Raw genomic sequence first — 17,867 nt, forward strand, 5'->3', positions numbered from 1 at the left:
TTTCAAAACAAGGGTCTTAGCAAGTAATTTATATGGAAGCATATTTTTAAAATATATATTTAAAAAATCAATAATTATAGACACCTATAACATATACTATTACCTGTTTTTGCCGAACAAGAAATGATTCAATAAAATTTCTCTGTTCATTTTCATCAAGGTCTTGGAGATATTCTATGAAGGTAGTCTTTATGAATTCATGGAGTTCATTTTGATTCTTCATTATTATTTTATGAGCACCCAAAAGAAACCCCAATTTGGGAAACAAATTATATAGCTAAAAGAATGATAAAGGAAAACACATATTATGGAAGTTGAATATTTTGAATTTTTCAGGTGGAAATCTCAAACATTTTTATCAAAATAATGCCATGAAAAACAACATGCTTTGCTTTTCAACAAAGTTGGAACACACATTCTGTTGCCTGTTTTTCATGGCATTTTTTTGCCAAATATCAAATTAGATTACCAACACAGCAGGGCTTCCCACAAGCTGAATATTTTCCTTAATTATCTTCAGCAGACGTAAAAATGTGGCATCTTTATATTCATAGCGTTTCCCAAATAGAATAGAAACTATGATGTTGGAAACAGCAGCAGTGAGAATTCTGGTGATGTCAAAAGGTTTTCCTGGACAAAAACAATAGATTAAAAAATTGTGAATGAAACTAGAATTAAATCTGTTTTCTACTGCATTTATACTCAAAATCAGCTTACATAAAGGGAGCATTGCTCATTGAAAGCTGTAGCTATTGCTGATAACATTGGAAGTATTTATATTAAAAATATTAAAAAAAATATTTCAATGGTAATTCATGTTCCTAGAATCAGAACTGTAATATCTGACCATACATCAGTGATGTTTTCTTTGGAACTGAGGAACTCCTTGAGGATAAAATATTTGGCAAAGTTATTGCAATGCCTCCTCATTAAATTAGTGCAGTTTTAGAGATCAAATATCTTGACCGAAAGCAGGGAGGAGCAAGAACTCCAGTTTACAACATATTTTCATGCTTAGAGGAAGGATGTGCAAGCCACTCTAAATAGAGGATTTAGAGGAGTCTCTAAAGGAAAAATAAGTCTAGAAGTGTGATTTATTAAACTGTTGGATTATACTGAATTAACAATTCAAGTCCCCTGGAACCATTTTACAAACAATAAGTCACCTTTCTGTAAATATACTTAGCATAAATTGGACAAGGAAGTATTTTTATAGGAAAAATCAATGGATTTATGAATTGTTTAAGAGAAGGTACTTCCCAACACACTCCTTGGTCATTTGATATAATCTGCAGAAATTATTTCCTTTTCTACATTTATCCCAGAATATGCCCCATTACAGTACACTGACCCACCTGCATAAGTCTCCATTGTCTTTATTAAGACACTGCACTCTTCTGTGATTTTGTCTTCAATGGTCCTCTTGCCCATTCCATAGTCCCGTAATGTGGATAATGTAAACCGTCGCATCACTTTCCAGTGCTCCCCACGAGCAAAAACAAGACCTGAAGAGAAAAAGGGTAAGATAATGAAATATAATTTTATTATCCTTTCTTGCTCATTCTTGTTTTACAACTTCATTAAAACATGTTCTATCAATTTGATCAAGTGTTGTCTCCAGTGTGTCCAAGAACTTGACTGAAAGATCTTTCAAAGTTTGTGTTAAATATTTCTTTATCCTTTGCTTTTGATATCTAGCCTTCAGCATCTCCTTATCAAAACAAAACAAACAAAACAAAGCAAAAATGAAAGTAATCATCATTTTTCCACATGCAAATATTTTCTAAATGATTCAAAACTTCACCAGATTACCTGGGTTATTGCATCTCCAATGAAGGGATAAAAATGGATCCAGGAAAAGTGAAAGCTGTGTTAGACTAGAAACCTCCAAGTACTCGCAGACAACTACAGAGCTTTCTTGGATTTGCAAATTTCTACAGGCAGTACATTCCGGCTTTCATGGAGATTGCCCTCCCATTGACTGAACAATTAAAAACAGGGCCTTCCCTGACAAAGCCAAAAGCAAACCAACTCCTAAAGTGGACAATGGACTGCCAAAAAGCCTTAGAGAAATTTAAATGGCTCTTTACCAAAAGACCATAGTACAACACCCCGACCCAGAATGACAATTCATAATCCAGACAGATGCCAGTGATGTAGCGGTGGGTGACAGTGCTACTGAAAAAGATTAAAGAATGCAACCTCTTGCCATGTGCTTAGGTCTCCAAAAAACTCACCACTACTGAAAGGAGGTAGACCATTTGGGAAAAAGAGGCGTTTGTGATCAGGTGGTCCCACCTCACTTGGAGACATTTCCTGGAAGGGGGGGATATGACATTCGAGGTCTGGACTGACCATAAAAACCTTGAAGCTCTCAAAGCCCATCGAAGACTATCCCCAAAACAAGTTTGCTGGGCACAATACTTCCAACGGTTCCAATTTGAACTGAAACCATGATGAGAAACTAGGAGGCCACTTTGGATTCCTAAAAATGCTCCACCTCACCAGGCATCAATTTTGGTGGCCAAAGACTTCCGGTGGCGCCGCTGTCTTTGGAAGACGTTCTCTCGGGAACGCCAGCCCGTGTTTGAGTAACAAACTGCTAGGATAGCATAAATCAGCTGTCCAGCAGTTTGAAAATCTCCCCCTCGGGAAAAGGGGGGGAGGTGAGCATTCTGGCAGAGGGAAGATTTGCCCAGCGGCCCCAGAAGCAATTCTGTGGCATGAAAGGTGTGAGCTCCCCAGGAAGCCTGACGATCTCCTCATCACAGGACGCTTCTGCATTTGCAGAACAAAAGGCAGCGTCCACACCAGCAACTTCAAGTCTATTTTACATCTGAATAATTAGCTGACTGAGCAAACCAGGAGGTCAACAAAATTGCAAGTACTGGGCTTAACTCCGTAGATTATATCTCTTTCTTTAAACTTAAAAGGAACTTTTCAAAAAAAATGGCGCTGGAGGAACAAAAGGTGTGTTGAAAACGAAAGTGAAGTGGGAAACTGATTAGCACTTGTTAAGTGCCGGTTAGTGTGGCCGATAGACTTCAAAGAGTAGTTGGACTTTTCTGACCTGAATAAGTTGGCTGTCTGAAAGCCTGTTCTAAATATTTTGAAATGGCCTCTAAGATGACTAAATTCAATACTTGAAAAAGTGCAGGGAGTTCACCAGCACAAACTTCAAAGCTACAAACTTTATTACCTCCGGTGGAAACACAGTCACAAACCTTGACACAAACCCTGACACTGGAGACTTTGCAAAATAACTTACAAAATGCACTAAAAGAGCAGGCAGCTGTCTTGGAGGGGAAAATTGCAAGTGCCTTTAAAGATGTCTCTGATAAATTATCTGGTATTAAGGACTTAATCCAAACACGTAACCAAGAAATAAGGGAGGATATAGTCGAGGCACTTAAAGGATTATTTGGCTACATGGCATCTCTTGATGAGAAGGTGGAAGAAATTAATGAGGCTAATATAAAGTTGGATAACAAACTTGTGGAAGCACAAACTACAATTGATAAGTCAGAGGCGGAGCTTACGATGATGCAATACAGGACAATGGAATTTGCCCTGAGGATAAGGGGGTTGAAGGAACATCCTCAAGAAGATTTAAGAGAGATTTTTGCTGACGCTCTTGTCCAATTAACTGGGGAGCCAAAGGGTCTTCATGAACTGTGAAACCTGACTCCACCTTTAAAATTCAGGCTTCCGGTCTTTGTCTCCGTGTCACCCAGAAGAATCTCTTGTGGATTGCTATTTCCTGAACCCTCTGGAGAGAAAATATTTCTCTATTGCTAGACTGACTAAAGAAACTCCCAGCTGCTTGGATCTTCTGCCTCCTGAACTCATCTGCCTGCTCTACTTCTTCAGCTGTCCAGTCTCTACACTGACTGATCTCTCTGCTTTATAAACTATGTCTCCAAAAAGACCACCACCTGGAAAACCTGGCTTTGCTACCTCTGCACCGACATCTGCAACATCCAGTCCTGCCACACAGTCAAAGATTACAGAACTGATGCAACCTAAGAGTACAGAGATGGATTTGCAACAAATGCTTCAGCAACTCATACAGGGCCAGGAAGAAATTAAGAAACAATTAAAGGAAATGAAGGAAGAAATTAAAGAGAATCAAGTCCAAATTTATAAGAACTCACAGAGACTGGACCTTGTGGAGGGTGGGGTGGCGGAGGCGAGGGGGGGGTAGAAGCTTTGCAGAAGGGTAACAAAGAACTTGATATCCAACAAATGAAAACAGAATTTGAGAGAATGTCCTTTTATCTTAGATTTCAAAATGTTATAGAAGCAGATGGGGAAAACATAAGGGACATCATGACTAATATTTTAGCTGAATATATACACAAAGATAAACAACAGATGGAATGGGAGATAGACCTGGTCTATAGAGTGAACTCAGCATATGCCAGAACACACAATGTACCCAGGGAGGTCCAGATCAAATTTCTTAGGAAAAGCACAAGAGACATAATTCTGGGTGTACAAATGGGGCAAGCATTGACATATTATGACAGGGAGATAACCATCTTAAAGCAGATCCCAAAAAAAATTAGGGAGAAAAGGAAAAATTATTCGCAATTGGCGAATAAATTATACCAGAAAGGGGTGTGGTTTAGATGGTTGATGCCTGAAGGGATGCTGATATTCTGGGAGGAGACAAGAATCAGAATCAATACACCCATAGAGGCCCAGGCCTTTATGGAAAAAAATAAAGCGAACCTAGAAAAAACAGAAGACTCTTCAACGGTCACACAGGACATGGGAGGGGCCGGAGCTCTGCCAGCGGGGGGAGAAGGGGCAACACTAAGAAAGCTCAGAACAAAAATGAATAAGAAAATCACATTGTTATAAACAGACCGAAAGTAATAATGAAATTATATCTAGACTATATATCATAATATATAAGCTGATTGAAATTTTTTTAATAGAATTAATATGCTGATTTTATACGATTTTGTATTAATGTTTTATACATAGATGTATCTTATGAGTTTGGAGGGAGGGGGCATCTGCCATACTTGCAACTGCCAAAATTTGTATACCATTCCACCTACCCTTTTCCTTATAAATGTTTTAAAAAACCAATAAAATTTTCTGGAAAAAAAAAAGATGTGATAGTAATGAAGGAAATCCCCCCCAAAATGTTGAGATCTAGAAAGGATTATGCATTTCTAGTGGATGTACTTAGAAAGCGCCAGATTCAATACAGATGGGAGACCCCAGCCAGATTGGTGGTGAACTACATGGGAGAAAGACATCGTCTCAATTCTGTTTGGAAGGCAAAAGATTTTTACAGTATGGTATTAAAGGCAGGATGCCCTCCATCTCCAGGTCCCAAAGAAAGAAAGAAGACAGAGGATCCCAGGCAGCAAGATAACCAGGAACAAATTAGGGTGGTGAGTTTACTGCAGGAAACAGAAGAAATTATGGAACAGAGACAAACCCGCGTGGCTACCAAACATAAAGAACAAGAATTAATGTCCCAACAAGCCCAAATCGCAATTCTAGATGACATAAGCATGAGCACAGAAGCAGTGGGAGGAGCTAGACCGAAGGTGAAGTCCCAGCAAGATTTCCAGGCAGCTCTTAAAAAGCTTCAGTGTGCCAAAGATGACAACTAAATTTCTAACATGGAACCTCAACGGTTTAAACTCACCACAAAAAAGGAGAAAAATATTTCACTACCTGAAACAATTTAGAAATGATGTAATTTGCTTACAAGAAACACATATTAGAACGCAGGACCAGAAACGCTTGGTGAATGCAAGACTGGGATCACACTTTGTAGCATCTGCTCCGGAGAAGAAAAATTTGAATAATGTTTATAGGCGCGGACAAAGGGAAAAACAAAGGGAATTAGAGGAAGAGATTAAAAAAAAAGAGCAGGAGTTAATGTCTAAACAAGATGATAAGAAGACAAAAGAGATAATTACTCTACTGGGAGGACAGTTCAATATGCTAATGTCGGACCAGATAACCACTAATTTACTATATGCTAAACATAACACTTTTTGTAATGCCAATAAACCAGGTCGATGGCTAGCATATATGTTAAGGAAAAAACAAAGATCCCGTAATATAGAGAAAGTAGAATATAAAGGGAAGGAAGTTTTTCAACAGGATATAATTAAAAAGACTTTTTTAGAATTTTCCACCAGATTGTATGCTGGTGACAAAATACAAGGGTCAGATATAGAACTATTGAACCTCCCTCCTCCATGTCTCTGGCTGAATTGATGGACACACTAAAGAAGGGATGGGAAAATATGAAGAAAGCTCTAGCAGATGTGGCAGACACCTACAAGAAGCAAGCTGATAAACACCACTCGCTCCAACTCCCCTTTTGTTTGGGGGACAAAGTTTTTGCATCTAATGAATACATAAGATTAAGAATGCCTAGCAAGAAATTTGGCCCAAAATTTCTAGGTCCATTCCCAATAGTGAAGATAATTAACCCAGTTACAGTTCAACTCAGTCTACCCAGAATTCTAAAATTTACCCAGTATTTCATTGTAGCTTGCTGAAGCCAGTAATTGGGTCCAGCATAAGAGTGTCCACTCAAGTTCCCCCTCCTCCTGTAGTGATAGAAGAGGAAACACATTACGAGGTGAAAAAAATGTTAGACTCCAGGCTGTTTAGGGGTCGCTTACAGTATTTAGTGCATTGGAAGGGGTACCCTTTTTCTGAAGCTACTTGGGTGAAAAGCTGGAACCTAAAAGCAGATAAGTTAGTAAAAGTATTCCATGATAAGTTTCCCAATAAGCCAAAGGGTCCCCATGGAGGGTGGGGGCAGGGGAGAGGTGGTTAATTCTGTTATGTTAACCCCCACATTATTCTCTTTTCAGAAAATAATTTTCTTCTGAGAAAAGGCCACCTATCAGGCCTGCAGCTGTTTCTTTTGGGATCTTCGGCCTGCCACACTAATATTCTATTCTACTATGCTGTTTCATTTGTGGGGAAATGGGAGGGGGAATAGTTAGGAGTAGAATGTGATATTGTAAAAATAAAACTCCTTTCCAGAATCCAAGGTCATCCTTTGTTTCTACACCTCTGCACCTGACCAGAACTAGATGGGTGGAACCGCCAGCATGGCAGTGGAAGATTGGACCATGTGAGTGTGGGGGCAGAATCTTGAACTTTCAGCTGGGTGGGAAAAACCGGGAGGTTTTCAGAGTAGGGTTTTCCCAGATTTGCCGACATTACTCTCTTAATAAATTGGATCTTTGAGCAATAATTTGCCTTGGACTCTGATTTAATTTTGGATGTTATTTGGAACCCTGACACTCTATAGACCTGGATCTTTGTATGTTCCATCAGCTTCTTATTAAGCCATACTCCTTTTGTAAATCTGGAAAAAGTGGTGCCTGACCAATGCGTCTATTCAGCTCAGTATCTAAAGAGAGAGTGTCAGAAATAGTTGAGCCAAGGTACACAAAGTCATGGATGACCTCCAGTTCTTGTGCAAAGATAGTAATACAGGGAGGTGAATCCATGTCCTGACCCATGATTTGTGTTTTTTCAGGCTGATTGTTAGTCCAAAGTCTTGGCAGGCCTTGCTAAAGAAGTCCATAAGTTGTTGAAGGTCTTTGGCAGAGTGAGCAGTAACAGCAGCAGCAAAGAGCAACTCCTGTAAGCATTTCAGCTGGACTTTAGACTTTGCTCTCAATGTAGAGAGATTAAAGAGTTTTCCATCTGATCTGGTCAGGAGATAGATACCCTCTGTTGCAATTCCAAAAGCATGTTTCAGCATGACAGCAAAAAAGATCCCGAATAGAGTTGGCGCAAGAACGCAGCCCTGCTTCACTCCACTTTGAATGTCAAAGGAATCTGATGTTAGGCCATCAAAAACCACAGTGCCCTTTATTTCCTCATGAAAGGACCTGATGATGTTGAGGAGCTGTGGTGGACATCCAATCTTGGGGAGAATTTTATAAAGGCCATCCCTACTAACCGAGTCAAAAGCCTTTATAAGATCTATGAAGGCTACGAAATGTAGTTGTCTTTGTTCCAGTGGTGGGTTTCAAAATTTTTTGGAACCTACTCTGTGGGTGTGCCCTCCTTTGTGGGAGTGGCTTGCCAGCCATGTGACCGGGTGGGAGTGGCTTGCCGGCCATGTGACCGGGTGGGAGTGGCTTGGTGGTCATGTGACCAGATGGGAGTGGCTTGGCAGTCATGTGACCGGATGGGAGTGGCCAAGACAATGTTGTAGGAATGAGAGGTAAGGTTTACGTACAGACATGCGTAGAAACTACCATGGTCTCAGTGGCTGTTATCTTGGAAGCCTACAAGCTCACATAATTAGCAGAACTAGATGCTGGAATAAGGGGAAGGTGATGCACAGTCTGTTATCTTTTTGTCCACTTTCTCACCAGAGCATAGGCAGGAGTTAACCTTGGCCTGAATAGCATTCTTGATTCACTAGGGAAGATTTGAGGGAGTGAACTGAAACAATGTGTTGTTGCTCTGTGCTTTGTTTGTAAAAACTTGATAAAAGCCAAATAAACTCTGTGAAAGGCAGACAGATATTTTGGACACAAACTGCGTGATGGATTTCTGAAACCTACATCTGGTGCCGAAACCCGGGATCTCTCGCACCCTTCAGGATCAAAGACACCCTTCAGGGGAGCAACAGCCAACATAATTACCTCCCATCTGGAACAGACCCCAAAGCGCGCTTCGTCCTACGGGACCCCTCAGAGGTAAATATGGGTTGCAATCTGTCTCATCATCAGCAAAATCATGTTCAAGAACTTAAGGTCTTGTTACAGAAGTCAGGTGTTACCACACCTGAGGCAGACATAAGGAAGCTAGTTGGTGAGATAGGGAAACATTGTTTTTGGTACCCTGAAAGGGGAACACTTCGTTTATGTGACTGGGAAAAAATAGGGCAAACTTTACATCTTGAACCCAGAGCCCCAGTAAAGACATTACAACTCTGGTTTCAATGCCGTCAAGCAGTGGAAAAATTTGGCTCTAAAGTTTTGGCAGAACAACAATTGACCACAGAGCCTCCACCTAATTGTGAGCAAGTAAAAATTCTTCTCCCAAAATCATCTTTAGTTGGACTTTCAGCTCCTGACGGAGAGGTTAATTCATCTGCTTCTCCACAGTCTGAGGAACAATTAGAAAAAGAGGAGGGGAAGAAAGAAGATATGTTTTCTGTCTGTCCACCTAAATTGATTCCACAAGATCATGAAGTAATTGGTTTAAAGGATTGTTTTTCTTCTATTCTTTGCCCTGCTTTGCAAGAAAAGTTTGACTTTACTGCCGGTCAGGAAAAGTCTGTTTTCTGTGTGTCTGCTTCCCTCCCCACACCTCCCCCTCTTCAAGAAGAATCTGTGAACAGATTGCAGGATGGTTTAAAACCTCAAATAGTTAATTTTGAAGCTCAGATGAAGTTTTTGGTGAAATTAGCAAAGGGAAATGCTACTTTTGAATGCCGGAGGGCAATAATTGGTTTTAGGAATGATCCTGAGTTGGCAGAAATGATTAAAGCATGTCAAGATATAGGAACAGCCTCTCATCAGGCTAATTTATTGGCAGCTGCTTTCTCGCAAGGCAGCAAGCCTCAAGGGAAATGTTATAACTGTGGCAAATTTGGTCATTATAAAAGGGATTGTCGAAAGTTAAGGGGGGAAATGTCTGCAACCTCCCACAGCCCTTTCCATCAGAAAAATAGGCCAAAAACAAAATGCCCAAAATGTCAGAAAGGTTATCATTGGGCAAATGAGTGCCGGTCGAGAAACGGCCGATCGGGCCAGTCTCTGGCCCCGGTAGAAACAGAGACAATCAATCAATAATAGAAAATATGGGTTGCAAATTTCCCCAGAATAAAGTACAACTATGCTCCTTATCTGTATTTGGGTCATAAGATGTTGCATTCCTATTCTGCCCTGGCATTTCCTTGTTTGAAATTGCCTAACGTTATGTCACTAGTTAACTTACAACAGTTATTGGGTATTCTTAATTGTGTAAGGCCATATTTTTCTTTGCTGACACATTTATTGTTTGAGTTACTGACCAAAGGAAAACAACCTGGAGATGTTATCGTGATTTCCTCAGCTGCATTTGCCACAGTTGAGGAGATTAATGATCTTTTGAGCATTTAATTTGTGGAGCATCCCTCATAGAGATTGTAAGCTAACTCTTTTGATGTTTTTAAGGTAAAAAGATTCTGTTTCAAAATATTTTGCCATTTTTTTTAGGCAGTTGTTGATTTAATAACCTTGGGTTTGTCGTAGAAATTGGACTGACTTACTTAATATTATTTTTCCTCTTCCACAATCTGATTTTCAATTTTATTTTCAGAATAACTTATCTCTTCAGTGTGCTTTAACTGACTATGTGGTCTGTATTTCATATCATTTGCCTAAAGATCTTTGGCTTGCGTGTTTACTCGTCTATTGCTTTCTTTCTCTGCTTTCGCAACACTGTTTTTCAAGTGGAGGGTGAACGAGAGGAGTAATTGCTTATAAAGACTCTCATGAAAGTTTCCTACCCTGCAATGCAGTTGTTCCTGCAACATTTTCTTAGAATTGTTTGTTGCTATTTTAGCTTTTTACATCTTTTCTCAACAAGCTTTTTAACTACATTTCTGACTTTCATTATGTGTGTCAATTTATTTTGAATTTTCTAGGTATTTGCATTACATCCAGGATGGATCTTAATCTTATGGCTTTGTTTTTAACTTTGCAGCAACTATGCTCACCTATGCAGTTATTTGTTTTTTCTAGGACCTTTTTCTTAAAGCAACAGGTATGCAACTCAGATGCAGCTGTCTATGTTTTAACTATGTTTTTTTTCAGATTTATTTTTTTGATTATTTTTTTTTCCATCAAAATGCCAGAGGGCTGGCACAAGCTTGCCATATTCCAATTGACCAGGCTAAGCAAATTGTGTCATCTTGCCCCCAGTGTTTTGTAGCATCCCCTTCTGGGGACACGAAAGTTAATCCTTGTGGTTTAGCCTCCAAACAACTATGGCAAATGGATGTCACCCATGTTCCCTCTCTGGCTCCCTGGAAGTACATTCATTTATTTATTTTTAATTTTGGGGCACGTTTCAACGAGGAGAAACAACTAATCATGTTATATTTCTTTTTTTTTTCAGCCATTACTGCTTTGAGCAAAGTTTCTTTTTAAAGACTGATAATGGCCTGGCCTATTTTTCATTGGCCTTTTTGCAATTTTGTACAACTTGAAACATTGTTTTAATTCATGGGCTTTTTTCCAATTCCACAGGTCCAGCTATTGTGGAATGTGTTAATTGGTCCTTTAAGGACTGTCTTCACAAACAAATAAAAAAGGAGGGATCTCGGGTACCTAACAATTTGGTGTACCCCAATTTGGCTAATTTGGCATAAGTAACATAAAAGTTTGTTTTATTTTTGAAGCTGTGTTTTTCTCTTTTATGTTTTTATGTTTGCGCGCACTTTGTATGCTTAACAGATGTCACGTCTGTTTGTTCAATTGTTTGTTGGTCTGTTGTTTGTTTGTCTGTTTGTTTGTCGGCAGCGCTGGTCGCTGTCCCCTTTAGAATTTTAACAGAGATGACCTAAAAAATACAAAATGCAGTCAGAAAGAATGAGTAACATTTTTGCTAGAATCCAGCTAAGTTCACACGGACATTTAGAAGGACAATCAGATATTGGAGCCGAAAAAGGGTTACTTTCTATATAGATGGGAAGAGAATGTGGTAAAAGGCATCTGACCTAAATTTGGAAGTCAGGATGGACGTGGGAAAAAGAACAATATGTGCTTTGTTGATTGGAAGGTACTGGAGATGTTGCAGAAACAAAAGAGAGGAAGAAAAAAGCAGGTTGCTAAGGACAGTTGAAGATTGAGATGTTAACCTTGGCAGTTGGTGAGGTCATTTTGGGACCAAATCAATGTGCATTTTGTACAGCAACTGGTCATTGCAAGAAAGGATTTCAGAAAGTGAAAGAAAGTTAGAGATATGTTTTTTCAGAAAGTCAGAGATATGTTTTTGAAGACGGAAGATGAAGATGAATATGTAACAGGGACGTGCGGTCAGGGGAGGCAGGGGAGGCAGAGCCTCACCACTGTCAATCATGAAAAGGAAAAAAAATGTAAACGGGAAAAGGCGAGTGCTGAAGTGAGCTTAGCTAGCTCACCGTGAATGACTGCCTCTTTAAAAAAGCCTCTAAAGCTCTGAGCTCTGCCGCTGACTAAAACGCTTCCTTTCGCCCTTCCTTTCGCCCGTGGAAGAGCTCATGCGGGCGAAAGGAAGCGTTTTAAGTCCGCGGGGTGCTTACGAGAGGAGGAGAGAATGCCTGAATATTCTCTCCTCTCGCACACATCCCGCGGACTAAAAACGCTTCCTTTCGCCCGCATGAACTCTTCCACGGGCAAAAGGAAGCGTTTTAGTCCGCGGGGTGTGTGCAAGAGGAGGAGAGAATGCCTGAATATTGGAAGAGCTCATGCGGGCGAAAGGAAGTGTTTTTAGTCCGCAGGGTGCGTGCGAGAGGAGAGAATATTCAGTGAATATTCTCTCCTCTCGCACGCACCCCGCAGACTAAAACGCTTCCTTTCGCCCGTGGAAGAGCTCATGCGGGCGAAAGGAAGCGTTTTTAGTCCGCGGGGTGCGGGCGAGAGGAGAGAATATTCAGTGAATATTCTCTCCTCTCGCACGCACCCCGCAGACTAAAACGCTTCCTTTCGCCCGTGGAAGAGCTCATGCGGGCGAAAGGAAGCGTTTTAGTCCGCGGGATGTGTGCGAGAGGAGAGAATGCCTGAATATTCTCTCCTCTCGCACACATCCCACGGACTAAAACGCTTCCTTTCGCCCGTGGAAGAGCTCATGCGGGCGAAAGGAAGCGTTTTTAGTCCGCGGGGTGCGTGCGAGAGGAGAGAATATTCAGTGAATATTCTCTCCTCTCGCACGCACCCCGCAGACTAAAACGCTTCCTTTCGCCCATGGAAGAGCTCATGCGGGCGAAAGGAAGCGTTTTAGTCCGCGGGATGTGTGCGAGAGGAGAGAATGCCTGAATATTCTATCCTCTCGCACACATGCCGCGGACTAAAACACTTCCTTTCGCCCGCATGAGCTCTTCCACGGGCGAAAGGAAGCGTTTTAGTCCGCGGGGTGCGTGCGAGAGGAGGGAATATTCAGGCATTCTCTCCTCCTCTTGCACGCACCCCGCGGACCAAAACGCTTCCTTTCGCCCGCATGAGCCACGGGCGAAAGGAAGCGTTTTAGTCCGCGGGGTGAGTGCGAGAGGAGAGAATATTCAGTGAATATTCTCTCCTCTCGCACGCACCCCGCGGACTAAAACGCTTCCTTTCGCCCGTGGAAGAGCTCATGCGGGCGAAAGGAAGCCCACATCCCACGCACTAAAACGCTTCCTTTCGCCTGCATGAGCTCTTCCACGGGCGAAAGGAAGCGTTTTAGTCCGCGGGGTGCGTGCAAGAGGAGGAGAGAATGCCTGAATATTCTCTCCTCTCGCACGCACCCCGCGGACTAAAACGCTTCCTTTCGCCCGTGGAAGAGCTCATGCGGGCGAAAGGAAGCGTTTTAGTGCGTGGGATGTGGGCTTCCTTTCGCCCGCATGAGCTCTTCCACGGGCGAAAGGAAGCGTTTTAGTCTGCGGGGTGCGTGCGAGAGGAGAGAATATTCACTGAATATTCTCTCCTCTCGCACGCACCCCGCGGACTAAAAATGCTTCCTTTCGCCCGCATGAGCTCTTCCACGGGCGAAAGGAAGCGTTTTAATCCGCGGGGTACGTGCAAGAGGAGCGTTTTAGTCCGCGGGGTGCGTGGAAGAGCTCATGCGGGCGAAAGGAAGCATTTTAGTCCGCGGGATGTGGGCTTCCTTTTGCCCGCATGAGCTCTTCCACAGGCGAAAGGAAGCGTTTTAGTCTGCGGGGTGCGTGCGAGAGGAGAGAATATTCACTGAATATTCTCTCCTCTCGCACGTACCCCGCGGACTAAAAATGCTTCCTTTCGCCCGTGGCTCATGCGGGCGAAAGGAAGCGTTTTAGTCCGCGGGGTGCGTGCAAGAGGAGGAGAGAATGCCTGAATATTCTCTCCTCTCGCACACACCCCGCGGACTAAAACGCTTCCTTTCGCCCGTGGAAGAGCTCATGCGGGCGAAAGGAAGCGTTTTAGTCCGCGGGATGTGGGTTCCTTTCGCCCGCATGAGCTCTTCCACGGGCGAAAGGAAGCGTTTTAGAATGCCTGAGCTCCGGGCCAAGCTGCAAATGACGTTGCAAAAGTTTGTTGCACTGCAAAAGTCTTTTGCCTTGCCGGGAAACGTCAGGGCAAAAGAAGCAGCTGGTGAGGTTGGCGGGAGAGAGCGGGGAAGAGCGAAGATAAGGGGCGGAAGTGCAAACAAGAGCTCGGGGCGACAAGGGCTTCGCTGCCACAAGGGCTTCGCCTTGGAAGTGAGTCTCGCGGACGGAGCCTTGGGGCTGAGGAGAGAGGCAGGGACGGAGGGAGTGGGGGGAGAGGAGCCGCCCCCTCACCCCCCAGGCAATGGGGAAAGCTTTCCCGAAATAGGGGGGGGTGTTGCGGGAAATAAAAAGGGCACGCACTGGGGGGGACGAAGGAGGCTTTGGCGTGCTTTAGAGGTGGGTGTGAAAGCAACGAAAGGGAGGGCGGGTGGGAAAGCAACGAAAGAGGCAGCGAGAGCGGGTGGGAAAGCAACGCTCAAGACTTGCCCGAGAGAGCTGGGGATCGGGCTTTGGGTTGGTAGGAGACCTTGAAGGAGGGGGGGGAGGGACTGGGGCTGGTGGAGGAAGCAATGCTACAGTGCACTCCGCGGTCCCCTTAATGTTCACTCAGGAAGGCGGGGAATGGGACCACGTGATCAGGAGGCTGAGGCTCCGCCTTCCTGATGACGTCACCAGCCTCACCAGCCATAACCCTCACCGCACGTCACTGATATGTAAGGACTTGTGTATGTGAGGACTTGTGAACCCTGGCAAACGGATGATTCAATACCTTTTCTTTGCCCCATGGAAATATTTGCACATTTCCATGGATATTTATTCAGGATTTATTATGGCACCCCGCAAGGGGGTGAGGCCACCACACATGTGATCAACCACTGCATTCGTACCTTTGCAATGTTGGGACGCCAATTGAACTGAAAACAGACAATGGCCCTGTTTACATCTGTACTGCCTTTGCAGACCTTTATGACAAGTGGTCCAACACACACACAATTGGCTTGCCCTGCGGTTCTCATGGCCAGGGAATTGCAGAGCGAGCTAATTAGACTCACAAACATGCCCTGAATAAATCAAAAAGAGGAAAAATGCCTCGGCCTCCCAGCCATGCAAAAAACAAACCCAATCCTTGTTTAATCAAATGAATTTTTTCACTTTCTAATTTGACCGCCTATCAGAGGCATTTTCAACAAAAAACAAGTTTGCTTCTACCTCTGGTATATTTTTACAGCATTACCAGACAAAACACCGATTCCTTTAATTACTTGGGGGTGGGGCTAGGCTGCTGTGTTTACATCTACAGGGTCCAGCCAAAGATGTCGTGTCACCAACCCCTGATTCCTATCCCAGAGATGACAACGATGACTCTACACTACCCCGATCCCGTCATGCCAGTCATCCAGTGACATGGGGAGATGTGAAGAATTTAACCACCAACGCACACCCGGGAACTTGTGTGCTGCCATTTTTGCGGTGCCTCCCCCGCAAGGGGGACGAGGATATGTTGTGCTTGCTTCTACAGGTCCTTGTGGATTCCAGTACATTGTGTTTGTCTAGCTAAGAATATCGTGGTACCAGTTCCCAAATCCAGTTCTAGAGATGACCAAAGTGACTTTTCAGACAGCACAGTGGCCAATACGATCTTGCCAAAACAGCTGTCCAGTGACCAAAGCGCAAGCAGTGCTGTAACAACGACACGTGGAACAAATCCCCGAGAACTTATGCGCTGCTATTTTTGCCAAGTCCTTAGTCATCATTTTCTTATGTTTACTTGTCAATTGCTTCTCTTTATCGATAGCTGCTGTCATCTCACCCAAAAACCCATTTGAACAATGACTGAAGTAAAAATCTATGGGTGCAGCTAACATTACACAAACTGATGTCTTCTGCTTATCCGAATCGTATGACATGGACAATTTGCTTTCTACATGCTTGGTTCCTGTTTGTACCCCACCTGCAGTAATCCAGAACTTTACTGGTTTGAGTAGATTGCTATTGAATGAACATTTTAACTATAAAACTATATCTAGTTGGGGATTAATTGCTTATGAACCACCACCTGATGCAATTGCTTTGTATACTCCCATAGTAGCAGTTCCTGAAAATACAACATGTGCTAAAGTAGTTAACTGTACATCTTCAAGTAAAAAGCCTTACTCTCTTCATATTAGTTCACCTACTTTAAATTGTACAGCTTTTGAGGAGGTTTCCTTTCACTTTGCTACTGTTTGGCTTCCGCAAGGATGGTTTTTACATGTGGTCACGAAACTTTTAATTACATTCCTGCTAATATTAGTGAAGCGCAATGTTGCTTTAGCTAGTTAATTCCTGTGTTGCTTTCCAAACAGCAACTTCAGAAAACACTTGTGACTCTGAGACAGCTTTGCTTACTAAAACAGAATATGTAGCATTGGCTATATCTATAGTGGGTGTGCCAGCGCTTGCTGCTCGTGCTCATCTTCATATTAACGCTGTTGCATGTAATTTGGTAAAAACAATTAATGCTATTTCTTTAGCTATTTCAGCAATTAATCATGAGCTACAAGCTTTGCATAAAGCTATTTTGCAAAATCATGCTGCTATTGACTATTTGCTTCTTCGTCAGTATATGGGTTGTGAAAGTTTTGATGGGATGTGTTGTTTTAATCTTTCCGATGAATCCAGAATTATTCAGCGTCAGCTTGATATTTTACACAAATTGGCCTCTGATTTGAAAATTGATACCCTAGCATCTTGGTGGGAAAGCTTTTGACCCACAGGTCTATTGGGAAATATCCTACGTTATTTAGTCATCATTTGTGCTATTTTAATTGGCGGGTGCTATTTTGTTCAATGCCTTCCCTCCCTTTGCAAAATGTGCATTACAGCTTTTTGCCCTAAACCCCCTCCTACATTGCCTCAGGGTCAGGTATATGCTCTGTATAAGCAATTGCAGGGATGTTCCTCTCCTGAAGGGTAGCCCCTCCTCCTTGTCAAACAAAATAAAAAAGAGTGAGATGTAGGAATGAGAGGTAAGGTTTACGTACAGACATGCGTAGAAACTACCATGGTCTCAGTGGCTGTTATCTTGGAAGCCTACAAGCTCACATAATTAGCAGAACTAGATGCTGGAATAAGGGGAAGGTGATGCACAGTCTGTTATCTTTTTGTCCACTTTCTCACCAGAGCATAGGCAGGAGTTAACCTTGGCCTGAATAGCATTCTTGATTCACTAGGGAAGATTTGAGGGAGTGAACTGAAACAATGTGTTGTTGCTCTGTGCTTTGTTTGTAAAAACTTGATAAAAGCCAAATAAACTCTGCGAAAGGCAGACAGATATTTTGGACACAAACTGCGTGATGGATTTCTGAAACCTACACAATGTCACTGAATTTTTTGCTCCAATGGATGATCTACAAAAAGAAGATATAAAAAAGGAAATTTATTATTTTGTGCACTTACTACTTAAATAAGATTAAAATAAGTACACAAAACAATAAAAGTGGTACTTACAGAAGGTAAGTAGCTTACTACTTACTACTTGTATTTCAAAGGGAATAAATACATATTTAATTTTACACATGTTAACAGCTGTTGGAATTGTGTTTGCACAAGAGTGGAAAAAACAAAGATATGAAAATGAATAAATATTAGAATGTGCAAGAATGAATAAATTGACAATTAA

The 17,867-nt window shown here is 42.3% G+C and overlaps 1 protein-coding gene across 7 annotated transcripts in view; it reads right to left on the reverse strand.

Annotated features, from left to right (window-relative positions):
• The window catches only part of LOC309386160 (cytochrome P450 2K1-like), a 42,068-nt gene that overhangs the window by 13,211 nt on the left and 10,990 nt on the right, over positions 1-17,867 (reverse strand). For 6 of the 7 annotated variants that reach the window (XR_014174358.1, XM_081941226.1, XM_081941225.1 and 3 more), the window contains 3 exons: positions 1,356-1,505; positions 470-630; positions 104-277 (listed from right to left, as the gene is read on the reverse strand). Coding sequence is in view for 6 of the 7 variants with exons in the window: in XM_081941226.1 (XP_081797352.1) it covers positions 104-277; positions 470-630; positions 1,356-1,505 (485 nt within the window). In the remaining variant the exon portion in view is untranslated. Of the gene's footprint in view, positions 1-103; positions 278-469; positions 631-1,355; positions 1,506-6,514; positions 6,591-17,867 lie in introns of those variants that run through there. The other variant, XM_081941230.1, reaches the window with a different exon arrangement.

Source organism: Natrix helvetica, assembly GCF_964273705.1.
Source record: "Natrix helvetica genome assembly, chromosome: 2".
Taxonomy (NCBI): domain Eukaryota; kingdom Metazoa; phylum Chordata; class Lepidosauria; order Squamata; family Natricidae; genus Natrix; species Natrix helvetica.